Genomic DNA, 26,283 nt, shown 5'->3' with positions numbered 1-26,283 from the left:
GAATCGAGCACTTTTGGCAGGACGGTGCGCAAGGTGCATACATGCGCTAACGGTATGCTGCTCGAGAAAAATTGTTTTATGTTGTGGATAAGAAAAACAGTGCATTTTGTGCATCTTGTTGTGAGAAAAATCACATGAAAAATTAAAACAGAAAAGGTAACCTGTTTCATGGCAAAATGTTCAACAAAAACCATTGCTGGAATGCACGAACCTTGGTTTGCAAGTATTCGACCATTTGCTGTAACCTAACGGCGAATGAAACTGTCAAAATCAATATGACAGTTGAATCATAACAACTGCCGCCGTTCATTGCGAAACGTTGTAAACAATAATACCACAAAACTCGTGGTTCGTAACGTTTTCAGCCGGTAAAGGCCATTTATTAACGCTTTATTGTTCTAAAAGTATGTAAAAATAAGAACAAAAGTGAATAGCCTTCCCTTATTAACCGAAATTCACATTGCACCGGGGACTACGCATTACGTGATCATCAGGTCCAGCATGACGAGCAACCGCTTACACATGCTACAACGTATATTTCCCCGCTGGCGAAGCGCACAAACATCGCTCTGCCGAACGATAGTGAACGATGCAGTGGCAACTAAACCCAAAACACCACGTGTTCGAAAGCCAAAGGCAACTGCAGCAGCATCAGCAGCAGCAAAAAACAGCACCACCACCACCGCCGATACTGCCATACCGAAACATGTGCTTGAATACTTCCAAACCACACCCGGCATGGATGCATCCGTGCTGAAACAATTCCCCCCCTCGATCCTACGCAAAAGCTCCCTCAGTACCGAACGCTTTTACCTAGCAAATCGCACGACGGCAGCCCGCATCGCCGATGTGCTGACACAAGACCTACCGGCCGATCGGTTGCTGGTGGAGGTAAATCCCGGCCCAGGTCTGCTGACCGAACAGCTCCTACAGCGTAACGTGCGCAACCTGCGCCTGTACGAAACGGATGCATCGTTCGAAGCGCGACTAAACGCCACATTCAACCTACCAAAGGATGCACTCCGGATAGGAGATTTCAACGGGCTGTGGCGATTGTCGTACCTGGACGGGTTCGACAATGGGCAGCGGGTGTGCGGCATGCTGAGCGGCATACCGCACAGGAAGTGGCAGGAAGAGGTCAGCTTTCGGCTGTTTTCGGTCATCGGCACGGTCAAGTATCTGCGCTATCTGATGAACTCGATCACGCAGCAGTCGGAACTCTTTTCGCTCGGCCGGTATGAAATGTTTCTCGTAATGTCACCGCTGCTTTTCTCGGTAAGTTGAAGTGTTGTTTGTTGTGTGGTGGTCCCGGTTTAATAACACATTCTCCCTCCGCAGCACATTGCCTCCACCAAAGACGCCGGCTACAAGCTGTACCGCGGCGGTACGATCGTGTTTCAGCTGTACTTCGAGCACGAGTTCCTGGGCAAGGTGCCGAGCAAACACTTCCTTCCCTGGTGTACGACCGGCGGCACCAAGAAGCTTCGCACGCTGCACAAGAAGCTCATCGAGGACGGTGCGGAAGAGTGGTATCTGGTGAGGATCGTACCACGCCGCAACCTGTTCGACCATCTGCTGCCCGACAATCTGAGCCTGTTTGCGTCGTTTGTAACGCAGCATTACGTAAGCAGACGAAACCGCATCATCCCGTCGCTAGAGTGAGTGTTGGACCGGACCGTCTACACCGAACGTTGTGAACGAATGTTTGCAGTAAACCTTTCGCTCCTCTTCCACAGACACTGGATACCGCACTGTGGAGCACGCCTAATACTAAACTCGAACTACACGCGCAAATCGTCGTCGAAAAAAGATCCCACCAGCGGTGTGCTACCCAGCCAGCTGTTAAAATCGGTCCCCCTGTCCTCGAACGACTATGTGGACAATTTTAACATTTTCACCGAATTTGGTGAGCTCACACCGGCGCAGGTGCTGACACTGTTCAACGAGTTCATCAACTGGTCCGAGTTTCACCAGTCCCCGTTCATGCAGGCGGTCGAAAGCCAGAAGCACAAGCAGCAGCGCTTCGCACGATCGCTCGACGACGACGAGTCGGCCGACGAACCGGGCGAACTGCAGCGAGCGAAAAGCAAGAAAAGTACAGACACACTTTAGAAACACACTAGTAGCTGGAAGCCCTTTTTATTTGCAGATAATACACAGAGGAATGGACCCCTCACCCCCCTTTCCGAACGGGTAGTAGAGGTCGTAATCCAAGGCCCTTGGGAGATTACGGGCATCGTCCATTGTACATGGATTTGGTGCCATTCTGGCACAGCTTGGCATCCTTGAAGTAGACGGGCTGCACGATTTTCATCGCAACCGGCGCGTCCGTTTCGTCCCCATCCTCCATGTTGCGGTTGTTGACCGTGATCTCGAGCAGGTCGGTCGTGCCCGCGATACAGTCCAGCTCGAGCGTGGTAATGTTAACGCCAATCACCCAGCTGACGCGTCGCTCGATCTTGCACAGCCGATTGTTCTGGTGCAGCTTTACGCACTGCTCCCGGTACGGTACCTCGTTCCTGCCCGTGCACACGTTGCGCGTACACTTGACGATCATCGACGGGCGGGCCAGATCCACGTACTCGCCCGGCTGACAGAAGCCCTGCTGGAACAGTGGATAGCAGCTGTCCTGCGGTGGGGAGTACACGTATCCTGCAATCAGGTAACCACCGGGGAAGTGTGAGTGAGTGAAACTGAGAGGATTTTTCCGGGAGGAAAGCGTGACCTCTGCGCGACTTACCTGGACGGCAGTCACACACCCAATCATTGTCGTGATCGCCAGGGTAGAGAATTTCGTTCGTGCTACACTTACCCGGTATATAGACGGGTGTGCGATTCTGTTTGAAAGGAATTGGAAAAAGGGGGAAAAGAAATGAGGGAAATGTAATGATTTTTGGTGCTTTTTAATTAATTAATTTGGTACTTTTTTTGTTGTTCTCTCTCTCTTCCACTGTATTTTGCATTGTTCCCACTTTCGCCTTTTATGGGCTGGACTCATCTGCAGTTCAACTTTCACTTCCGTGTCTGCCATTGTAGGTCAAAAGGGGAACTCAAAAAAAAATGGTTTTTGTTGTGCCTTTTTTGTTTAAACAGCCAAATTGGCAAAACCGATTATTCTGCGCTTCAAAACCCTGTGCCCCACACGGCGTGCGATTGATCAATTCGGTAAATCCACTAATTATTGGCTCACTGTTCTCAAGGTTAACCTGTTTGATTGTTCATTCGGACTCGTCCGATGCTTCCTAACGCACACCCCGGGCCCAACCAACCATCCCACCGGTTCTGAGGGAGAGCAAGATACCGGTTTAGAATCTACGTAAATTCCACCAGGCCTGATGCTTGATGCTAAATTCCTGCACGCTTTAGAAACTGCAAAGAAGAACACACCAATCGTGTTAAACACACCAATAAGGCCATTTCTATGCTTCACGCACACTTATTGATCGTTTCGAGGGTTTGTTTGTTTGCCCGTTCTGTGCCACCACCGCCACCGATGGATGATAACCTTTTGAGCCTTCCTTCCTTGTGGCGCGTCTACTTACACGGGCATTTTCCAAGTTCGGGCTAACCACTACATCCGCCGGAAAGGCAAATAGCTCCTGCGCCCCGACGGACGGGTGCAGCAGCACCGTCAGCAGCAGCAGCTGTACGATCGCAACGGTTCCGGCGATTGTTGCCACCAGCGGGGACGAGAAGCTTGCCATCATCGTGATCGATCCGTCAAACGCACCGGTCAATACACTACTGCGCAAGTTTCGCCGATCATCGAGCCAGCGCGCCCGCACACGCCCGGCTTTACCGATCGACCGCGAACAGACCGCGATCTTCCTCACCCTTGCGGCTCGCGAGGCTGCGTGATAAGATCGCGCAAAAGGCAAATCCCCCACACACTAAACAGCAACACAGCGAAAAAACGTGTTTTTTTGTTTGAATTGCGAACATCGCGTCCCATTTTTACTCGGAGCCGGAGATTGTGCGTTTCCGTGTGTATGAGTGAGTGTTGCGGGCCTGGTGGGGGGATTTACGTTTGAAACAGCGTTTGTAACTGTAAATTGTTTTCCATAGATTCCTGGTGCCATCTTCAAGTGCGCGAGAGTATTACAGTATCCGCAATTGTTGTTATAATAAAAGTGGCGCAAAACCTGTTTTCCCTGCCCCGACGTTGGCGTACGTTGACTTAGAATCGGACAAAAACCGACGACTCCACTCCATCGGTGACGTAAGTGGTCGAACGAGTCCACTGTCTAAGCTACTACGACCTCCCTCTCTCTCGCTCTCTCTCTCTCTCTCTCTCTCTCTCTCTGGCTCTCTTTCGTGCTCTTTCGATCTTTCTGCCGAAGCCGGCGGGACCATTGGCGAAGGTCGCCAGGCAGGTCGTCGTTTCGCGCCCTTGTAAACTGTGCGCCCGGTTTCGTTGCGTCGCCCTCTCCCCACCGCCACCGAGTGTGTGCGTGTGTGTGCGCGCACACGATCGTGAGCCAAGACAGGTTGCAGTAGGGGTTTCCCACCCAGCTCACAAAAACAGGAACTCCCTAGTGGTGTGTTGGGGCCTGTTTTGTTGGGGAGGCCACTATCATCATCATTCACTCGCTCTTTCTCTCGTTCTCTCTCGTTCTCTTCGCTGCTTCGGTGCAAGCTGCTGCGGGTGTGCGATCTGCTCGGGCCGGACCCGTCGGGAGTTAGTGCGACTCAGTTACCGTCGTGAAGCCGGTCAAGCAAGGATTACTTTGACCTTACCGTGCGGAGCCGCGTGATGCTGTTTGGCGTTCGTTCGTAGCCCAAATATACGGACTGTGATTTTTTGTTCTACACACACACACACACACGCACACACGCACACCTCGTCGGCAGGAATAATGCTGGACACAGGTCGCATCTTCTGCCTGGTGCTGCTTATCGCCGGGTGTTGCGCGCTGCCCGCCAACACTAACGCTCAAACGAAACAGGACAGCAGCAACAACAACAACCGGACAACCGAACTGTTCGCCTACCCCGCCGAACAGTCGGCCATCGAGTCGAAGCAAAACGCACGGGTAAGCCACGCATCGTCTACTTCGCACTACTGTGTCGTTGTGTCGAAGGCTTTTTAGTAGGCTCATCTCGCCGCTGCTTTTCCTCTTTTGCAGAACCGTACCCCGATCTTTATCCCCAAGCAGTGTGCCGAAAACGAGATCCTCTATCCGGGCGACCACGAGAACGATTGGGTGTGTGACTGTAAGCCAAGTAAGTGTCGTCTGGCTCTGCTACCCACTGTGTTTGTGTCGCTCTGCTGTTATCAGCAGCCTTTGGAGCTGCATATGTGTACCACGGCAAGGCACAAGGGTTCGGGGCATTTTTGTTTATAGATGATAGGATGGGGGGGGGGATGTAGTTTGGCGACTGATTCACTTACAAAAATCCCCATTTTCCCCTCTGCTCTGCTTCACACAGCGTACGTGTACCATCCGGAAACGCAACAGTGCTACCAAATGTACACCCGCGGCTACTGTCCCTCGGGGAAGATCATCTACATCGAGCCGAAGGGCAAGCACCCGGAATGTGTGCCGAACCAGTGTGCCGACGGGAAGGTGCGCTTCATGAACGTGTGCGCGGTGCTGAACCAGGAGCATCAGCTGTGCCATCTGGCCAACATAAAGCTGGTGGTCGGCATCGACGAGGATACGCACGAGCTGGAGTGTGTTAACATTTCCGACGTACCGTTCAACCGGACGCTGCTCAGCAGCCAGCGGGAATCGGCGGGCGTATGAAGAAGCACACAGGAGTGAAGCACACAGTTCCTCCAGTGCCGTATGCAAAATACCGCGTCGCAGTTTCCTTTTTAGCACCTTCGACAAATCGTTCAGTTCCCGAACCGTTTGTCCCACAACCGCGAAACATTCAAATTATAGGTAACCGCCGGCTTGATGTAAACGGAAGTAAATGCATGTTCCCCACGCTCGTTTCATCTGACAACGGGCATTGAGCTAGAAAAGAGAAAAAAAGAAGAATATATTACAATAAAGTGACTATTTTAGATGGAATTAGTTAGGTGTTTTAAGATTAAAAAAGAAAAACAAACCACTGAACCAAAACATCGGTTGGCCGTTGTTGAAATGAAAAGATGAGAACCGCGACTGCTCTCATGCGGTGAGAATGAGTGATCCGCTCACAGTGAGAAAGATACGAAGGGCAGTGTGGCCAGATTATTTTGCCGGATACCGGTAGGAGCACCAACATTTTATCGGTAGTTTACGATAGGAGCTAGGTAGGAGCTTAAAACTCGGTAGTTTTAGAAATTACAATATCTGTTAAAAATATTTGTCGAATGGGAGAAAGGAGGGTGGCATCAATCACACGAATGTAGGTCTTTCTGAAGTATCGAGCAGGAAGTTGTACGAAGGATTCTCCTCCAAGGAAAGATTGATAAACATAAATCTTTGATTTTTGATAGGAGAAATTAAAAATCAGTTGTTTTAGGATGCTCACCTTTGAATAGGTAGGACTACAGATAGATTACTATTTCTGGTCACTCTGACAAAGGGCGGCTAGAAGACTCCGTTTGAATTGACCGTTTGGGTTTGAATGCTGGAGAGAACAATAACTATTTCAATTTACTCCGTTTCCTTTGCATGCATATAATTCTTTCGGTTAATTCCAACAGCAACGAAGAAATGCTTTGACTATTTTAAAGCAAATATTCAAATTTTGTTTTAGAGCAACTGAAACAGTCAGAGTTTGGCTGACATGAGCCGAGCTGGAATCAAACTTGTTCGAAGCAGACACTTATTGACACTTGATCTATCGTCCAGGTGATCATAGAAACGCTGAAGAGATTTCCCGTACAAAAAACGATGGAGTTTAAATGAATTAGCATTGTGTTAGATGAAAGAATACAGCCAGCCGACGTGCTCACGTGCTCTCTCCCTCTCTGCAGGGCCATCTCTGCAGGGCCCGGCTCTCTGCAGGGCTGATCCGATGCGATTTTATGGGTTTTGATAACGTCGGACGTGCGATGAAAACGACGTTAGCTGTCAAATCCGATACAAATCTCGTCCGTACGCTGATCCGATGCAATTTTATCGGATGAAATTTATATGAGTGCTTATACTGTGCTTTTATCGTATTGCGAGAGAACGCTTCAACTGTTGTTGCTAAAGAACGGATGTTCGGTTTGGCCTGAACTCTTCCGGATGTGTGTCAGCATTTAGTCGTCATAGAAAAGTGCTAAAAAAGACAAAATATGAATACCCATAAATAGCTTGTGTACGCGGAGCTTTTTAAAATAAGTAATAATTTCTCTTCCTCAAACAGCAAGCGATCACAAGATGACCATAAAACCAGCCACACCATTCCGGGCAGAGCCACTTTTGCTTTCCTCCCCCCGCTGTTAATGAGCTTCCTCCGATTGGAAACATGCTTGATTTGCGCACCCGGTAGTAGTGACACTTTCAAATCAAATTAACATGCACAACAAGCACACGCCGCGAACGAACAGAAAACAGGTGGCATCTCTTTGTGGTGTGTGTCGGACGGGTAAGCAAACGATGAGCAAGGGCGGCTCCACCGCCATCATCGCGGACACGTGCGTTGAGCTGATAATGAAACACCGTGCCGAGCGGCGGCGCGCAGGCAGCAGGGGCCCACTTTTCCACTACCACCAGAGCCTGCCTGTGTGGTAACCAGTTTTCCCGGTTTCCGGGAGCGTAGCAGCACTGAGCAACAATGTACCGCGCGGGCTGAGAACGACACGAGAAATGAGAAAGAGAGCGCGCGCTTTTGTTTAGCGCTCCCCCACGTGCGCAACTTGTTTTCCCAGAGCCGCACCCAGGGCTTCGCGCTTCCACCTTCAATTTCACCCCTGCTCCTGCTCCTCCCCCTCGGGGGCCTAACACACAACCACATTCACATGCTCATTCCGTCACATGAAAAACCATTTCCCGAAACAACACCACTTCTTACACTGAATCACTCTCACGCACACACACGCAAATACACATTGTACGGATTGTATTGGTCGGAAAATCAATATCGCGCGCCCTAACACACACAAATACACCGAAAAGCGGTTTACCGTATCTACTAAAATGAATGTGTGAAGGGATGTTCGCGCATGTGTGTGTGTGTGTGTGTGTGGGGGTTGCATTCTCTCATCGCAGTTTTCCCGCACTCTCATTTCGCTCACCGGACTTTCGCTCGCTCGGCTTCGGGCAAGCTTGTGGAAAATCTTGCACAGCTCGCACAGTTGCAGATTTAACGTTGCCAAGCTAGGAGGGAGCAGCAATACAGTAACTGGCACGGCTGGCGCACTGGGTTTATTGTTTTTTTGTTGCTGTTGTTGTTGTTTGTTTGCCTCCCCCGTCCCTCCCTCCCGGGAGTGACGCACAAGTGCGGTGGAAAAGAACGCCCCAAAAGTGGTCGTTCAGTGGTAGATTTTTCAGCGTAAAGCGGCGAAGCGTTTTTCCGTTCCGGTTCTCGTGGTGTCCTTCTCCTCTTAACTCGCGTTTGGTGGTGTTTTGCTGGTAGGTGCAACTGTTCCCCTCCCCCCAAATTGCCCGAAATGCTCAGCTTTCCCCGGGGAAAGCAACCGCGAAGTGTTTTTATGTGTTTCGTGCTTGCCATTACTGTGACACCCATTCGGTGAAAGTGGCAGTGGCAAAACGCGGAATTTGTGCAAGTAACAGCGAAATACCGAAAGGCAAAGGCTACTTTGGCTCGGGTGGTGTGTCGCGAAGGATGTTTCCAGTGAAGCTGACACACAAACCTTTCTCCCTGCCTGTGTACGAGGCGTGCGTGTGTGTGTGAGTGTGAGTGGGGAGCTTTTTTCCGTTCGCTCGCAGATGAATGAATCGTCCAAATGAGCGAAGAAGCTGCCGCTACCGTCAAGCAAGCAAAGCGGAAAAACCCCTCCTGGCAATCTCACGCTCCCCGCGTACAACTCTAACTGTCAGTGTCAGTGATGTGGCTACAGCAAAGTGTGTGTGTGTGTGTACGTACGGGTGTGTATAGATTTGTTGCGATGATTCTATCTCCCTTCTTGCGACCGTGTGCCGATTTTCCGTTTCTTCCCTTTCATTAAAAACCACGCCACCTACTGCCATGTGTAATGTGTCTGCTTCTCTGTATGTGTGTGTGTGTGTGTGTGTGTGTGTGTGTGTGTGTGGTTTGTGCGAAATGCCCCCAGGATTGCGTGCGGTATGTTACGGGTAGTATTGAGGGGCTGGATGGGGACGGAGACGGTTGAGCGAAGGGCGAACCGAAACGCCCCAAAGGAAATCGGCGCCGACCTCCTTATTCGTGACGACGGTCCTTTTTTTTCTTTCTTTCAAACGGCAACGGCACGATATATGGAAGGATCGGAGCACAGACAGCACACACACATACACACACACAAACAAACACATCCATACACCAGCGGTTGAAACGCGGCCGGGATAAGGCGACCGAAAATATATGCAAGTGAAGTTTATGCATAATTTATTTTTAGCTACAGAATTGTTATTAAATCGATAAATACCTTACTGGGAGGGGGGGGAGTGGTACCCTTGGGACCTGGTGGCGAATGGGGCAGAAAACGGGCGCTGCCCGTTTCGCTGTTGCGTGATGATGGGCCGATGTACTTGCACGGACGATGTACGTACGGTCGATCAGACCAGATTGAATTGTTCTTGCCCGTTCGCGAGCCGGCTTATCGTGAACGGACGGACCCGTTTCTTACTGACTGTCACAATCATGTCCCGAACCTGTGTTACTCTGCCGACGAGATGGTACTTTTTACTGCTTCGTAATCTGCAAACAAAACAACACACCACACAAAAAAGTGCATTAAAATCCTAATGAAGTACGGAGAGGATCATTCTCGGGCCCACAGTTCCCGTCCTAAAGGGTCGTTTTACTCTCGACGGAACGATGTCATCGCATCAACGGCGATTGATTCACAAATCATCGACAGCTGCAATTGAGTGCAATCGTAGCAAATGAATAATGTGAGTGGTCTTCCGGAACCGTGCCAAAAAGCAGCCGTCGGCGTGCCGGATTTTCAGCCCCCCGTCAGCCCATACAGGGGTTTCCAGGAGTTCTCATAGCTGTGGGACACTTTATCTATCTGACTGGGAGTCATTCTTACGTGAAATAAACTTAATGCAATGGGAAATGTACTCTATAGCATCCTTATTGGACAAATCCGATAGGAATTTCCAAGGAGCCTGTCCAAAAAGGGTGCCACAGAGTCCAATTTCTAACATATAAAGTTCACTTCCCATAAGAAAAAGTCAAGGAAGAGTCCCACAACTATGAGAACCCCTGGAAAACCCTGTAAGAGACCGTTCGAATCCCACGAAACTCATAGTGGGGCCTGGACTATCGACTTTGCTCGTACCATTCGCTTCTACCTGCGAGGTGGTGTGCTGTGTCCGCGAAATTGATAGCAAAATGGCCATTGCATAACACCACTGGCATGCTGGAGCGATATTAGACACTTGTCGTTTGATGTCTTTTGAAAGCGACAAAATCGCTGCAAGTTCATTCCAACTTATCTGCGCTGCCCTTGTTCTACACGTTGTACCATCACTGAGCGAGCTCGTTTACTGTTGATAGAAAAAGGAGTTGATTATGTGCATGTTGATTGATTCGCGAATTATTATTGCGGCCGGACCGGAGCAAACAAACCGCCGCGCTGTTGTGTTTTCGCCCCCAGGCCAATCGATCGCGGGGAGGAAGACAGTAAGTTCATTACCATAAATTCGGTGCCAAAAATAGCTGATCTAGTCCTCCCTCCTGCCCCGGCGTCGTTCAACGGGCCACAACAGCACCACCCCATCAAACGATGTGTCCGCGTCTCTTCGGGTGACGTCCGATCTCGTTTTTCAAAGGCAAGGTAGGCCATGGGAGCGCAATAGTGTGTGGTTGAAGGTTACACGCTCTCTCTCTCTCTGCCGCACACTCAAACCGGCCCCACAAAGAATTTGTCCGTTTTTTTATATCCACTTGCTTCCATCGAAATATTTTTCTTCTTTGGTCAGCTAAACAAAAAGAAAGAAGATAAAGAGAGAGAGATAGAGAGAGAGAGAGAAAAAAAGAGAAAGAGCGAATGGAAGGGATTTAAAAAAACTCACTTTCGATGGTAGGATGTTTGAACGAGGCGAATGATACGGTGTCATCCGTCGCTGCTGCGCCCCGGATTCTCGGCAGCTATCACACTGACCCGCGCTGCGAGCGTTTTGATGTCACACAACAACACAACCAAGCAACGGCCACTACGATGTGGAGGGCCTTTCTGTTATTTGGTGTGTAAAGCATGGTGTGTAGCTCGCGGTGTCTAGCAACCGCACAGCACAGCACAGCACCCAGGCAACGGGGCAACTTGTTCGCCACGTTCTTGGACATCATCGGGGAAAATGCTAAGAGATGGGCGACGGGTTTGTAAATGAGATGGAACGAGGATGGATGGATGGGGGTTTACACCAATCAAACGATGAAAAAAGGAAGATTCCTTACATTCTTCTTCTTTCTCCTCCTTGGCATCAACGACCTACGCACGATGGGGGAGTCCCAAGGTCAGGGATTTGTTAAGGCTTACTAGAATTCTTACTAGACTACTGAACAACACAGACTTACTATAAGCCTACTCGACAGGTTTACCCGCCAGGTTTTGGTTCTTTTGGTTCTTTTGGAACGGCTTAAACCAGACGATTCATTTCCGTTTCATAATTAACTTTTTTCAACATGCCCGTCATGGGTTCAAGCCCCGAATAGACCGTGTCCCCATACGTAGGATTGACTATCCTGCTGTGGTAACAATTAAGTCATTGAAAGCCAAGCCCACTTCACTAGTGGGTACTGGCAAGCCTTGACCGCCAGCGGTTGTTGTGCCAAAAAGAAGAAGAAGAAGAAGAAGAAGAAAAAGAAGAAGAATTAACTGACTTTCAGTCGTATCCTTCTTTTGTTTGGCGTAACGTCCTACGCGGACATGCCACGGCCTATACATACAGGCTTTCGAGACTTTATTCATTACCAAGCAAGCCGGATAGGATAGTCAATCCTTGCTACAGGAGGGACGGTCCAGTCCATTCTAGACTTGAACCCATGACGGGCATGTTATTGAGTCGTTCGAGTTGATGACTGTACCATTGGAACAGCCCCCTGCCTGTCGCATCCTACCACTATCGAATATCGCTGATGTTTATCTATAATTATATTAAGCGATCAATCAAACCGGCTGCAACTGTTGACCTCCTTTTTTGTGAGCCTGGACATAAAATACGGTGGTCGAATTCATCGGAGCATTTCGTTGGTGGTGTCTGGCGGTGTCAAAACCAGTGAACCGAAATTTTCCACGACCACCATGCCCCGTGGTACCGTTTCGTGTCGAACTATGTCAGACGCCGGTGACCTTTCCTAGTTCCATCAACCAGAGATCAATCATGGCGATTAAACTGGATCAATAATGCACCAAAATTAAAATATAGTCGATGGCATATTTTCGTCACGAACCAAAGGAAACTACAATTAATGCTACACATTTATAGACAGTGAGAGTTGATAGTGTGAGGGAAAATGGAGTGTAGAGACAGCTCTCAACACGAACAATAGACCAATCAATTGCTCAACGTCGTAACGTCGATGTTACCGTATCTCGATTGACATTTCATGCAGCATCGTTGTGTAAATGACATCCATTGTTAATGGATCGCGTACAATGCTGTTCTTGCTCCTTTTGCAAACGACACAACACTTCAATGAGCTTATTGAGAAAAAGCCCGTGAACGAACGCGTATCGTCGTGGAGCCTTTTTTGTGCCCCACTCTTACCAAGTTATGTGCCCCGGCGAAGAAGCAATATTAACGTGAACGATACAATGCTCGATACACGTAACCTTTCGCAAAGCTTTTCTGTTGAAACGCTCTCCACCAACAACCCAACAAAAGAAAAATGAACAGCTAAAGTGGGGTATAAAGCAAGATGTGATATATAATTTTCCGATAACGACAGTCGGTCGCAGCTTTTACCCTCTGCGGCACGCAGACGCGCCCGGTCTCGAGTGTACACCTACCCAAACCTCGGGACAGAGAGGGAGAGTGCCACAAAAAGGATCAACTTTCCAAATCGACTTTTTCTATGATTGATCGGTCGGTGGGAAGGATATGGCGAAGAAAAAAAACGATAATCGAACTGACAGCGTAATATTTAACACACTTAATGCAAGGGCATTAGACAGGGTAGGTGTGGGAAAAGGGTTGCAAAAACTGTGATTATTATAAGTTTGCAATCCGTTCAGGTTCACGCTTAAAGTATCTCGTTACTTAGTTAGTCGAAATGCTTCGATAGCAAGTGTAAAAGAATCTTTCCAAAGAAATCCTTCTGTTACGCCTTTGACGAGTGTTCTTATCTACACCCCTGCAGACGGTGCACGTGGGCGGCGGTAAAATGATACCGAGATACCGAGTACGCTATTCATTCGATGACACCATCGTCGTCGTCGTCGTCTGTGCCGGATGGTCGTTTCTCTCTCCACCACCGTTGGGCGCTTCCATATGGTCCCGTGGCTCATAATATCGTGTTGGCTGCTCCAACGGCTGATGAACCCTGGGCGATACGGTACTCGTTGCCAGGCAGAGCCCGTACTCCTCCAGCCACCCTCTGGTGGGTTAGAAATGTTGGGCCGAGGAAGGGAAAAATCAACTCTACATTGTGCTAAGAAGCATGCAGCAGCTAACAAAATTGTGCTTTTCCGCTCGATCCGTAGATCCGTGGCGAGATTTCTTTGGCTGCAGTTTTTTTTTTAACCATTTTTTACCTTATTTTAGCATTTCTCTCTACAAATAACATTGCTCAATGGTGAGACTGATTTTGTAGAAAATCGCACAAAACATAAATTTAATTCAAGAATTTTAATGTTTCTTCTCAGTCAACCTGACAAACCCGACGATGGAGCCGCATGGTACTTCCACCAGTCGAGGTGAAAACACACTTGTTTGTCAATGGGACAGCATAATAAATAGAATGTCAGTCGCAGTCGCTCCCTTCCCGGAATTTGCATAACGATTTAATTAAGAGACCAGTCGGCTCAACTGGACACACTCGAGCGAACACTTCCTCGAACCCGGTCATGAATGGATGGCGATCGGGCGGCTGAACAAGCTTTCATAACAATTTCAAACAAGTTTTTTTTTGCTGGGTGTGTGCTATATAAGTGTACACACTGTTTTGCACAAAATAATCGCACCGGATAGGGAAGCAATATTTATGCTCAATTCTATAGCATCGAACAACTTCATGATGGGCCAGCTGACGGCGCAAGTCTTGCAGGTAGCGAAGAGGAAAAGCATTTTCAACTTTTTGTGAATAACAATGAATGGAAACGACAAAACATCTTGCTTTGTGCTGCAAAGTACACAACATGGTTATGCGGCAGAGTTTTTATTCCTTTAAATTGCCGTAAGAGGGCGCTCTTTAACGTCACTAAGTATCATAAGTCATAGTGTCATTCTTTTTCAAAACTCTACAAATTGCGAATAAAGAAGAGGCACATTTGATGGATTTTATGGAACAAATCTGTTCATATCTCTTCCAAACAAAAAACCGAACATTTATTGCTTGCGTTTTATTACAACATTACTCGAGTATTACTGAACGCCTGTGACAGCAACGCCTGCACGTATGCAATGTACTAATATATGACACTACTTCCCAACCAGCGGAATGCCATTTGCGGTGGTGCTGTGTTTAATCAAGCTCGTGTAACCAACCGCAACACCTACACCGACCACGCGTGGAGCTAATTTGCACACCACAATTTATGGCACCATGACGATTAATTATTAATTACCCAACCATCTGTAAAGATTGCGAGAATCGCCACACACACACACATGCAAGAAGAAAAAAACATCACCAAACACACCAACGCCTGGTTTTCAGGGGACGTCGGGCAAATCGAGATGTAAACGATCAGGCATCAGTAAAGCTTCCATCCCACGGGCTTGTGCAGTGATCGGGAGGTGAAAATAGCATCTGCCGCGTCGCCAGAGAGAGAAAGAGAGAGTGTGTGTGAAGTAGCATAACCGATACCTTGACATTGACGCTTTAATGACGCTTAGCCAAAAATAGCAAGCTGCACGGGTGGATTGAAGGTTTCTCGGTGCCGTGCCGACTATGTTCGTGTCCGAAACGGTGGCGTTGTGACGTAGGCCCGCGCAGAGGAGGACACATGTTTCACTAGCACAACGGTTTTCACTAGCCTGCACTTGCACCGCGGTTTTTGGTGGAAAACTGTTCCTGTTCCAGTCTTATCATTTGCATTTTTAACATGATGCTTCAGTTCGAAGTAAATATGTGTGTGTGTGCGTGTGATTAGTGATCACCGACCGGGTGTAAATGTACGCATCAATCAACAGCTGAGTAACAAGGCCCTTCTGTCTGTCTGTCGAAGTCTGTTGGCACTCGGGCATCATCTCCGTATCGTCGCAGTAACCATTGCTGACAGTTGACAGATGGTGCAAGACCAACTCATTCAAACAACACAACGAGACATACCAGAACAATCTGGTTCCGTTCTTTTGTGGAGTCCACCTTTAGTGACGAAAGAGTGTGTTTGTTTTCTTTTCTTCCCTAGTAGACGTAGTAGATTGGTCCTCCAAAAAAACCGAACCTGGTTTCTCTGGCGCCAACGTGCGCCATAGTTCGGTAGTGTGTGGAAAGATAGTGAATAGTGTTTGCGTGATTGTGCGGTACGGCGAACAGATCCTTGAGCTTGCTTCAGTGTGCGTTTGTCGTGAATGTCGTGAATTCGATTGCGTTTGTGTGTGTGTGTGTCTGTGAGCGACACCACCCCTGCAGTGACAAGTGTTTGTTGGGTGTTTGCGAGTGCATGTGGGTGGAAGCAGTAGCGCTTGCTTGACCCCCTGCCCACTGCCGAGGCCGACATCATGCATTTGCATTTTGAGAAAAACTCCAACACAAGATGCGACTGCCCGATACTGTCACTGTCCTGGATGGGCAAGGTGCCGGATGACATACCGGAGGTAAGTGTTGTTCGTCTGCAGGTTTGATAGCATCCGTTAGTGGGCTACAATTTATAGCGTTATTTTATAGTGTCTGAATTGCACCCGAAATGTTATGATGATGGTTGATGGCTGAGGTGTCTGTAACAATTTTCGTGTAGATTCCTTTTTCCCGGCGGTACTCCTGAAGAGTGGTTGCATGCTTTGAGTGCTCCAAACGGTGCTGACACCAGCCTGTCTTGAACCATTCTGTGTGTGTTGTAAAGATGTTAAACGTGCTCAAGAGCAAAAAGCGAAAAGCTTTCTACCCGCTATGGCTTCACGAGCGAACGGACGAAAGCTTGGCGCTAATTGGACAAGTCATTACACAAGAGGATCTATGATCTAAGCATCTGGTCTGGCACAAGTCACCACGCCGGTACAGTTTTTGGAGCATAGAAAAGTACAATTCTCCCAAATTAATACCCCCCTTTAGAACAGAACACCCATCACAAAACGGAATGTTGCTGTGACCTAGGCCGGGGAGAGGGTAGGTTGATAAGAAGCACGTCGATTGCTTATCACGAGTGAAAGCAATGCTCGGTTCAGTCAGTAGTAACCCATCACCATGAACAGATCAGTGGTGTTTCTTTACTTTGCATTGTTTGCCATTGTCCCGTTTGCTGCGGGATTATGCAATGTCGGCTTGGGGAAGCGCGTTTTCGGTAAGTTGTGGAGTGTGAAGAGTGTTGTAAAACATGGTTACGAAATGGTTCTACTTTTGTGCCGACCGTTTTCAGGGGACGTGCTGCTCGAAACATTGAGCTTCAAAAACTCATCAACCACCGAACCGAAACAGTTATCACTGGTGATCAGCTACCAGCCTAATGCGCATCTTGGCGAACAGATAACCTACAGCAAGACGCAGGGATCTGTTGAGTGTACTCTTGTAATTCCACAGGCAAAAAACAAGAAAGGACTGTTTCTGACCATGACAAGCCAAAACAATGTTACGGAACTGTCGGCAACGTTGGAAATCTACGGATTCCGCCAAGGGAAGGCTGTGAGAGTTAATTGAGCGTCGCGAACTACCTCCAGCACTTAAGATTTCCATCCACTGTCAAGTAATGTGTGAACGTTGTGAAAGTAAAAGAGCCTTTAACATGCTTAAGAAATTAAAAATGGTGATTCTTTTACTTCGCTCTTTTGTTGCTTTATATCATGTGTTTTGTCAGAGACTTACAGAAACTTCACAATCTTGCAATAATTTTGAGGCAATCAAATTTAGCAATGCGTAGCAGATGTTCCCTTCTTGTTGATAACGTATTGTATTGACACGTACGACCTACTGGAGCAACTTAAAACATGCCCGCACAATCTATGCTCGACGAAAGTGTCTTCTAACCTCTCTTTTATTGTTAATTCTTCATCTTAGAAGTCGTGACTGTAGAACAATCAATCTCTTTCTAGAGGACGTCGTTGTCAATGTTTCAATATGCCGCAAAGCATGTGCTTCAAAAGTGAGATGTGTGCTTTTTTACTAATTCAGACTGCGACAGTATTGAAGTTGAAGTTTTCGTATCCTTACCAAGTTTAGCCAAAAGATCTTTGGTTGTATCTTAACCGTGTCCGAGATACTGAGAGTTTTGATCGTCTTTACTTCTTCTTCTTCTTCTTCTTTGGCTCAACAACCGATGTCGGTCAAGGCCTGCCTGTACCCACTTGTGGGCTTGGCTTTCAGTGACTAATAGATTTCCCCCCATAGCAGGATAGTCAGTCCTACGTATGGCGGCGCGGTCTATTTGGGGATTGAACCCATGACGGGCATGTTGTTAAGTCGTACGAGTTGACGACCGTACTACGAGACCGGCTCATTTAGGATCGTCTTTACTAAATATCTGAAATTCCCTAAACTTTAACGCGTTGTTCGATAATGTACGACTACAGAGCACAAGTAAACCTACATTTTGTTGTTACAGTTTGTGTTCGTTTTCGTAATGTCTGTAACATCCAAGATAATTAAAGGAACCCCCTCTAGGGATGTCCTCTAGGGAAGTACAGTCGATGTGTAACCACACAGGTCTTACAGATCGAGACAACTACAATTCGACAGAAACGGTTCAAAAGCTTTTGTCGTAAGGCCTGACTGCCCCCGTCTCGGGCTACTAATCGGATTAAGCGATGATGTGGTAAAATGAGAAACTAATCGGAAGGGAGGCGACAGCAGACACATGTTTTTTCCTTCTGTTTTCGTAGGGATTATTACACGTTGTTTACCCACACCTTCGATTCAGACACTCGTCTGTACAGGGCATTGAAAAATGCCTGTCTGCGTCAATGCTGAGTGGAAACAATATTTCCCTTCCTGTCTTCAACCTGCGTAGAGTTGCACTTGATTCGCTCTTTGACAGGAAATATACGTGCCTCTTGTATCCATCGCAAGATCTGATGGTAATGAGCAGCAAGTATCGCCCTGTTTCCTGTGTGATGAGAAGAGTAAACAAATGCTCCCATAAATGGAAAACAGAAGTATTTCAGGCATATCCCTTTGCGCTTTGGTTTGCAGCTTAAAAGGGATGCAATAATGTGTAGGAATATTCTCAGGTACGCCGTCCCATCGCGCTACACCTTCTCCCCATTCGTGCACGATATGCACATTCGGTAGAGATTAATGATTACTTTGAAAACAGACTCACCCGAGACACTCGTTATGAGTCCGTTTTTTCACCCCGTTTTCCCTCGTTATAACGAAGTAATCCTTAACGCTCAAGAGCGTCGGCACTGATACGCGCGACTGCACTCCAAAGACCCCGGAGTACACGCTCAGCAACCACCACGACAGTTGGGGCACTTTTGTTTACCCTCAGACTCAGACTTTTGCACGAAACCGCCCTAACGTACGGTACACGTTCCTCCTACGTCAACTCAACCACGGGGGAGACCATGCGGAGTGCGGTCAGGTGGAACGAAAATCTCAACCATTTGGCCCCGCTCGGTGGGCGTGCAAATTAGGAAAATTATTCGGCAACTTTCCGCAGCGACCGTGCAAAAACCGTCCGGAAATGCTTGCCCGAGAAAGGTTGTTCCGGAATGTGCCAGCAGCAGCAGGATGGCAGAGGCAGCACGCTAAGCAAACAGAATACCAGTGCCGTTTGACATACGTCCTCGAATACGTGTCGGCTCCAAAAAGGAGGCGGGAAATGATGACGTTGATTAAATTGGGTGTGTGTGTGTTGTGAAGATTGTGTATGTTGGGGTTGAAATGATAGCGATAGCGAATAGCGGAGCATGGAGCATTTGCATTTCATCGAGCTGCGTAGAGTGCATCTCACCACCAGCATCATCATCATCATCGCCGCCCAGTCTGTTGGTGGTAAACAATGACACCGGCTAGACATGTAATGAATGCGACCCACTCGTGTCGAAGCGACGAACGCCGGTGTGCATGGGGTTATGAAACGTTTTAACGATTGTCAGCGTTTGGGAGGGGACTTTTGTACTTCTTTCGTATTTTGGAACGTGAGCTTGCATAATGTATTATGCGCGTACAAATATAGTATGAAGGATACGGAAGTGTATTGCTGGCGTAAGAAGGAGGAAAGCTTTTCAATTGCGCAAGAGGGAATGGCAATAGTCCTGCAGGCCTTTTAAGCCACTGCCGTACTTGTCCGTTTGGTGAAAATAGTACCAAATCTGGCAGATACATACCTGTTTAGCTTTTTTGTGGTTAGCTCATGTTCTCAGGAGTTGTTTTGGCTTGTTTCTGAAAGAATTTTGTGGTGTTTTAAGGGTATTAATTTACTACAAGTGACAAGGGGAATCCCTCTATAACCCTTACTTTATCTAGTCCATCACTTTGTGACTTTTTGAATGATTCGTATCGAGCTGTCAATTTCAATAAATGAGAACGTTTTTCCAGCATAAAGCACGGATGTCATTTATCGCCACCTAAGTTGAACACTCATGCATTATAAAGCAGACACTAACATTAGCAAGTACCCGTCGTCCTGCCTACCTCTTGCGCACGTGCGCCAGCCAGTGCTCTCCGTTTCGATACTTTTACGAGGGACGATGTTTTCCCCCGATACGATCCTTACGAATGCACCCAGCGTTGTTACTAAGTTATCCATCACACCCTTGACTGATCATCAATTTGAAGCCATCGTCCTGCCCTGTGCAACACAACCAACAGCCCTGTGCTCGGTGGAACTTTCACGTACACTGCGCGCTGTAAATTATTTGCCATAAATTATTAAAATGGTATATCCACCCCTCGTCGTACACACATCCACACCTACACAATTTAGTCCGCACATGCACTTTCACGTGGCCACAGCAGTGGCGCTTAGCCCGGTCTCGTAACGATTTCAATTCAATTTACCAAACTGAGCTCACGACGTTTGTGGCATTTGCTTCTGGCAAGACGGTTTCGTACTGTTTCTCTACTCTCACGTTTTCCTGCTCGACTTCTTACCGATTGGGCAACAAACGTCTGAACGCAGGGGGGGACGAGGTGTATCACATTTTCCATCCGATTTGCCTGCCGAATTACCAACCTACGGAAAGCGTTCACCAGCGGGCACAATCGGCACAGGACAGCAAACCGTACACGGAGTCATTACCGATTCCTGCATTGACAGCTCCCGGCGACCGGCGCCCGGTCTAGTCTGGCGTGTCCGGACGTGTGACAGAGGATTTACCTAGACGTCTCGTAACAAGTGCACCACGAACGGCGAAAGGACACACATTCATTCGTGTCCATTCCCCGACTAGGCCGATTTGGGTCTGCCGTACCAAGCATGAGCATTGAGGCTGGATTGGCATGAGCCAGTGTGGCATTCGCCAAAAACAAAAATCGTTACAATCCTGCTCCGGCAAAGTGCCTCGACTGTTGATTGTCCACTCTCCCCGCTACCTAATCCCGGGACTTTATGGACGCTTTACACACGTACCGTGATGGAGTCCCCACGCTTCCCGGGTTCGAATGGAATAACTTATTCAGCAGAGCCAGCTCCTTTGCCATCATGCCACGTGGCTACGTCGGCGGTGTGGTGAAGTTATGCACCGTTCACCAGCAGCCATCGGGCGTCGTCGGACTAGTAAGTCTTTGGCGATGTGGTGCGAGAAGCCTGTTCCGCCGTTTGCAATCCTTTTTGATCGGAGCGGGCCGCTCGCTGAAGCTAGCGACGTTCAGTACAGCAGGAAAGAATCCATTACATCATCGCCACTCCTTGGGCTTCGGGTGTGCAGCGGCGTCAGTCCTTGAACAAGCAGGGCCCAAGTGCCAAAGCCCCACCGTCGTAGTGGTGGTTTGCTGAGCAGGGTGTGTGTGTGTGTGTGTTGTTGTGCTGACTGCAAATGACTTGAAGTCGTGCATTTACGCTCGTGTTCGCTGCTTTCACTCTGCCCGGAATCGGATGTAATGCTTTCATCGATTGCTTTCCACCGTGGTCGTGCGAAAGTTGGCGACTGTTGGCTAGAATGTCTGTTCCATTTTTATTCTTCGCCACCGGCCGGAAGAAAAGGAATGAAACCGCATTTGGATGCGGACGGTACTCGTTGAAGAGGACAATGCTGGCCAGAATACGGATAGGAAGGTGAGATCATCGTCTTTCTCCATCGAAGAAGCGTGTGTTTGAAGATGTCCTTGTCTATAAATGTCCCATCGTGTGACAAGGCGACAACTGTGACAACGTTCGCAATGAAACCTGAGGCAGAAGGGGGGGGGGGGGGGGGGGGGGGTGGAATGCCCCATAAAGCCCACTCTTTCATGTTCACGTGTGGGTGGGACGTGGACATTATATGGCTTTACGAGCAAAAACTGTTCCGCAAACAGGATTAACTCATGATTCATTCAATTATCTTCAACGCGGACCATTAAGATGATGGCGCGCTCGCGCGCTCTTGGGCTTATGGGCGGTGCTGCAGCAGAAAAATGCCCATAACAAGCTTTATTACGTCATTATTTAAAACTTTCGACAAAATTCAAATTTCACAATTTGAGGAAATTCTATTCATCTTCACCCAGTCACACTAATTGTCGCCTTCGCTTCCGCGAGAGAGTGTATCACCATACTTCCGAGGCCGCTAATTGGCATCTATCCTGTTGATAAATTATTCAAAAAATAGATCAAAGCACCAAGGAGACGCATTCGTCGGGGTTTGGCACTGACAAAACAGCATGTTTGCTGTCGCAGCTCACCCCCGCCATAAGCCATCCTTTCCTTGTCCTTTTGGTTTGGGGCTTTTTTCCGGTTGGTTAATGAAAAATGAATTAACTCGCTGCCATTTTACCTTCCTCCGGAAACTCCCAACAACGGTGAAGCAACAATTTCAGCTCCCTTCGTTTCCACCCCCCCCCCCCTCCCCCAATTATCTACCATCAAACGGTGTGTGTGTTCGGGGGCTTGTTTGGCTCCTTTCCAATGGGGGATGTTCCAAATTAAATTTCTGTTTTTTTTTTGTTGGCCCCTTAAACACCAACACGGACGATGAAACGATGAAAAATCAAGTTGACAACAACAGTCGAGGAAAACCTCCGAAACAACAGCGCACCATTCCCTCCACTTTTCCTTCCCTACATGCCGATATGCCATCTCGATATTGGCCACTGACTGAAAATCGGTAGGAGGCAGAAATTGGATACTCAATTCCAGATAAATGGGGGGGGGGGAAGACGAAGTTTCTGCAACTTAAAAGAGCACAACAACACATCATACACACACACACACCTACATACTCTTCTCCATTTTGCGATGAACAGGTGGAAACCACACGGGCGGACACCCTTCGCTGCCGAGTAGGGCAATTTTCCGGCATCGGCATCTGGAGGCAAACGTGGGACGTGACTCGGATGATCGCGGGTGTGTGTCTAAAACAATCTTTCCGAAACTCGGGCACGCCGCTTTTACGCCTCGGGACATCGCTTCTCGTTTCCAGCAGCATGATGGGATGGGCCGGGTTGGGTGTTTGTGTTAGCATTTGCCGAACCCCGTCAGCCCGTGCAGGCCGTGTCGCGAAGGGTTGTTTCAGCACTTGCCCGTAGGGAAGTCGTGCAAATTGTTGCGGAAAAAAGGGGGTTGGAGATTAATGGCGACGCAAGAAAAGATGCGAGAAGAAACGTACAGACTGGCTGTGTTATGTTTCTTATATGTTGCTTTTAGAGAATTGGAGAAGGATGCAGGGAACTTTAGAACTGGGAACCGACCGCTTAATGATTGACTGTAGGGGTAAATGTACATGAAACGCTCATTTGTTTCCTATTGTCAGTGTGAAGAATGTTACCGGGACATGTGCCTTTAAGCCAAGAGAATAATCAAAGCCAAAGCTCTCATTAGCAAGGGCGACGAATTACTGCTACATACCTTGTGAACGATTAGAGTGTTCATGCGCAACGCTTAATCCAACACAATGTAAGTCCAATTTCATCGTTCAAACGACACCTCTACATTTCTTTTCAATTGTTGTTGTTCAATTCAATTGTAACTCCTACATAACAAAGGTAAAGCTTTACCCACCAATGTCGGTTAAATATGTGCCAAACGTTGTGTTAATTGAGGTGCTGCTCTCTCCACTTCAACCACACTTCGCGCTTTCGCACCGGTCCTCGCTCCCTCTCAAACCCTGCCAGCAAAAATGTAATTAAATTTCCATTCCATCTCGACAGCACTCGGGTAACGAGGTGATAATAAATTCAGCATATTGAGCGAAATGTGTTCAATTAAACAGAGGAACCCGCACCCTCGCTGATTCATGCACCGATCGTTTCCACCGGTCCACAGAAATGGTAGGAAAGGATTGAACAGTAACCTCGCAGCTGCGCGTTTAGTATAAAACACAAAGAATGCACCTCTACTAATGCTTATAGAGCTCCTACTCAGTGCAGGAAACTTCCTTTGCTCGCTCAAGACATTTTTAACTTCTTATCGAATAGGAAATAAAAACGATCAAAAGAAAATATTTGAAGTTGAGTACTCAGGTAGCGACCAAGACGACTTCCGCAAGACTTTTACAGAACAAAAAGGATTAATGGATTGCCGTAAAAAGTGTTTCCTTTATTTGTTTGTTTTTTTTTTGTTCGTACTCTGTTTGAAGTAACTCTCGAACAAACGTTATTGAATAAATGTCAAAAGCTGTTAGAACAGCTGATGGATTTGCCCGTACCGGTTTTCTTCTGGCGTGTGTGTGTGCGCTATGTGCCGAGGCCACAAAGTGGATGAAGCCATGGCAACCCTCGTTAATATTGCAACTTCCCTTCTCAAAATAGGTCAATTCATGTTGACAATGCCACGAAGCCGTTTTCACTACGCTGCTAGCTTCGGCACATCGGCACTGTTCGAAATTCCTTCCCAATATCCTTTGAGCCACCGAGAGAGAGAGAGAGAGCCAAGTTCGTCATCAATCTTGCAGTGTGTTTTTCTTTCCCGCCCCCAACCCTATTGCTCCAAAAACCCATTGAGTGAAAACTAGTTCCTTCCCTTCTGCTGCGCACAACCGTGGACGAACGAGATGAATCATCGAGCGCCATGCTTGTGTGCAGCAGCGTTTTTTGTTCCTTCCAAAAGACTCTTTGCGCGAAGCTAAGACGTTTCTGTCAGAAGGTTGGTCCTTCATTTTTTTTTCTTCACTTTTATGTGTGCTCCTCTCTAGTCCGTTGATTTTCTCCGCATACGCCCTCGCCGGTCCCTGTTCGACGAATAAACGACATCGTTCTTGCGAGACGTTTGCTCGCGCGTCGCCTTACTGTCCGACTCCTTGGGTGCGCGCGCGGGGCCCAACTTCCGACAGTCGGCAGGGCAGGGCTGCCAGTGAGTGGTTTTGAGTTATGAAAACATAAACATCGTTTCGCCCTGATGAACTTTTCACTATTTTCACTCGTGCCCGCGTTACGGGCACGATTATTCGAGGACAGATTTGCTGTTCGCTGAATTTCCATTATGCGGTAAGAATGGGAGAATGGGGTTGTTGGGAGGGCCAGAAGAACTGACGGACTTTCACTTTTTTCTTCACCCTGTGAACACATTTCCTTCGACATTCGACACACTTTCGGAGGGGTTCTTCATCTTCTTTAAATGCTCCCATTGTTACTTCCCATCCGCATCTCATTTGCTGTGCTTATTGTTCCGTTTGCTCTGGTGGAAGATGGAATTGCAATACTATGTAGGGGAAATTTGCGATTAAATTGTTGTAGGAAGTGGTTCATTACATTGCGCTACACGAGATAGCCTTTAATGAAACTGAAAAAGTCGCCTTTTTCGCCCCCGGTTTGCGAAAAGAAGCTATGAAAATTATGTTCTCCAGCATTTAACATTTTAAATCCCTTGCCGATAGATAGATAAAGTAAGTTGTCTCCATATTTTATCGCACCAGAGATCTCGTACATTGTTGTCCTCGTATAAAATATTCAACCAACGCCCGCCCCCGCCGACGTAGTTGTAATGCTGCAACACTGTGACCATTTTCTAACTTTGCCGAGTCCCAAATGTAGTTATACGATCGGACACAACTGCTGCTGCTGCCTGGAATTTGCGGGAACTTCCCCGAACCACGGACGTACTACAATGTGCAGAGCAATACGAGCAATAACAGCCTGTGGCCGTCGATGGGACCGAGCATCATCGGCACAATGGCACTATTGTAGTAGCCACATTGTCTATTGCAACGCTTTCCAACGGGAGCAACGCTGGTGCATCCGTGCAGCAATCCCTTAACGATTGCTGCGGTAGAGCTTCATTTTATCGCACTTTTGTTCGTTCGTTGTCCATTGCGCTAGGCAACAAAAAACTGCTTGACAGATTAAATGTCCCGCGGTCAGCGGAAAAGCGTTGCAACAATGCAATTGTATGGTCGAATTGCTTGAACAGAAGTTTGACTTGTTTTTTGCGACAAAAGAATATGTTTTTATAACATCTGAATTTTTCATTGCAATGCAGAGGAGTGCGAGAGGAAAAAAACACATCTCTCGAGCTTGTTCGTTTCTCCAGATAAACGGTTAAGCAGGATTACAGTGCGATTTTTATTATTCCGAGGTTTTATTTTTAATTCCAAACAAATAATGAAAGCCTTATAAATCATGCAATTGATTTATAATCAAGAAAATTACAACCGGCATGGAAATACCCGAAGGCTATTTGCATGAATTGTGTTTCGAAATACTATGGAAATGTTTCATTCCGGCCCTTCCATTCCATCATGCAGTGAATAAATTTGTTGCTCACCAAACGACCGCCGGCCCGTTTTCATTTCCATCAATCGTCCATCATCATCATCATCATTCTCGGCAGCCTAAATTAAGATCCCAAGAGAGATCCCTCCCACCCGGGCACTG

The 26,283-nt window shown here is 47.7% G+C and overlaps 4 protein-coding genes and 2 long non-coding RNA genes across 10 annotated transcripts in view; 4 read left to right on the top strand and 2 right to left on the bottom strand.

The window, feature by feature from the left end:
- The first annotated feature begins 240 nt into the window (after nucleotides 1-240).
- Nucleotides 241-2,119, top strand: LOC1281454 (dimethyladenosine transferase 2, mitochondrial). 2 transcript variants are annotated; one of them, XM_321365.5, is made up of 4 exons: nucleotides 241-404; nucleotides 495-1,275; nucleotides 1,339-1,658; nucleotides 1,737-2,119. In XM_321365.5, exons 2-4 carry the CDS (start codon nucleotides 502-504, stop codon nucleotides 2,110-2,112), a joined length of 1,470 nt encoding a protein of 489 aa, XP_321365.5. In that variant the 5' UTR covers nucleotides 241-404; nucleotides 495-501; the 3' UTR covers nucleotides 2,113-2,119. The 2 variants fall into 2 exon arrangements, with proteins under 2 accessions (XP_321365.5, XP_061503907.1); XM_061647923.1 differs by having other exon boundaries at nucleotides 241-1,275.
- Nucleotides 2,108-3,707, bottom strand: LOC1281455 (uncharacterized). The gene is made up of 3 exons (XM_321366.4): nucleotides 3,543-3,707; nucleotides 2,741-2,837; nucleotides 2,108-2,652 (listed from the first exon to the last, which is right to left on the bottom strand). The coding sequence occupies exons 1-3, from the start codon at nucleotides 3,705-3,707 to the stop codon at nucleotides 2,228-2,230; spliced, it is 687 nt and encodes a 228-aa protein (XP_321366.5). The 3' UTR covers nucleotides 2,108-2,227.
- A 1,149-nt stretch (nucleotides 3,708-4,856) lies between these two features.
- On the top strand, nucleotides 4,857-6,020 carry LOC1281456 (uncharacterized). Its single transcript, XM_321367.6, has 3 exons — nucleotides 4,857-5,033; nucleotides 5,127-5,223; nucleotides 5,431-6,020. The coding sequence occupies exons 1-3, from the start codon at nucleotides 4,857-4,859 to the stop codon at nucleotides 5,745-5,747; spliced, it is 591 nt and encodes a 196-aa protein (XP_321367.4). The 3' UTR covers nucleotides 5,748-6,020.
- Nucleotides 6,021-6,454: 434 nt separating this feature from the next.
- LOC133391773 (uncharacterized) lies at nucleotides 6,455-11,375 on the bottom strand. Its single transcript, XR_009765240.1, has 5 exons — nucleotides 11,091-11,375; nucleotides 10,712-10,997; nucleotides 10,355-10,562; nucleotides 9,494-9,765; nucleotides 6,455-7,203 (listed from the first exon to the last, which is right to left on the bottom strand). It is a non-coding gene; the product is annotated as an uncharacterized LOC133391773 (long non-coding RNA).
- Nucleotides 8,200-26,283, top strand: part of LOC1281458 (uncharacterized) — a 35,753-nt gene continuing 17,669 nt past the window's right edge. For 2 of the 4 annotated variants that reach the window (XM_061647918.1, XM_061647917.1), the window contains exons 1-2: nucleotides 8,200-8,498; nucleotides 15,593-15,998. In XM_061647918.1, the coding sequence (XP_061503902.1) occupies nucleotides 15,903-15,998 (96 nt within the window). In that variant the 5' untranslated portion in view covers nucleotides 8,200-8,498; nucleotides 15,593-15,902. Of the gene's footprint in view, nucleotides 8,499-15,589; nucleotides 15,999-26,283 lie in introns of all 4 variants that reach the window. The other 2 variants (XM_061647916.1, XM_321370.4) reach the window with 1 other exon arrangement.
- On the top strand, nucleotides 16,026-17,152 carry LOC4577308 (uncharacterized). The gene is made up of 2 exons (XR_009765239.1): nucleotides 16,026-16,681; nucleotides 16,757-17,152. It is a non-coding gene; the product is annotated as an uncharacterized LOC4577308 (long non-coding RNA).

The sequence above is a fragment of the Anopheles gambiae genome, chromosome 2 (assembly GCF_943734735.2).
Source record: "Anopheles gambiae chromosome 2, idAnoGambNW_F1_1, whole genome shotgun sequence".
NCBI lineage: Eukaryota > Metazoa > Arthropoda > Insecta > Diptera > Culicidae > Anopheles > Anopheles gambiae.
This window is presented reverse-complemented; position numbering and strand designations above follow the sequence as displayed.

What these genes read in the sequence shown, in the direction of transcription:
- LOC1281456 (XM_321367.6), top strand. Translation starts at nt 4,857, where the DNA reads ATGCTGGACACAGGTCGCATCTTCTGCCTGGTGCTGCTTATCGCCGGG. An exon ending in AGTCGAAGCAAAACGCACGG is followed by an intron (nt 5,034 to 5,126) that starts GTAAGCCACGCA and finishes CCTCTTTTGCAG; the next exon opens with AACCGTACCCCGATCTTTAT. An exon ending in GGTGTGTGACTGTAAGCCAA is followed by an intron (nt 5,224 to 5,430) that starts GTAAGTGTCGTC and finishes TGCTTCACACAG; the next exon opens with CGTACGTGTACCATCCGGAA.
- LOC1281454 (XM_321365.5), top strand. Translation starts at nt 502, where the DNA reads ATGACGAGCAACCGCTTACACATGCTACAACGTATATTTCCCCGCTGG. An exon ending in TGTCACCGCTGCTTTTCTCG is followed by an intron (nt 1,276 to 1,338) that starts GTAAGTTGAAGT and finishes CTCCCTCCGCAG; the next exon opens with CACATTGCCTCCACCAAAGA. An exon ending in CGCATCATCCCGTCGCTAGA is followed by an intron (nt 1,659 to 1,736) that starts GTGAGTGTTGGA and finishes CCTCTTCCACAG; the next exon opens with ACACTGGATACCGCACTGTG.
- LOC1281455 (XM_321366.4), bottom strand. Translation starts at nt 3,707, where the DNA reads ATGATGGCAAGCTTCTCGTCCCCGCTGGTGGCAACAATCGCCGGAACC. An exon ending in CGAACTTGGAAAATGCCCGT is followed by an intron (nt 2,838 to 3,542) that starts GTAAGTAGACGC and finishes CCTTTCAAACAG; the next exon opens with AATCGCACACCCGTCTATAT. An exon ending in GGTGTGTGACTGCCGTCCAG is followed by an intron (nt 2,653 to 2,740) that starts GTAAGTCGCGCA and finishes ACCTGATTGCAG; the next exon opens with GATACGTGTACTCCCCACCG.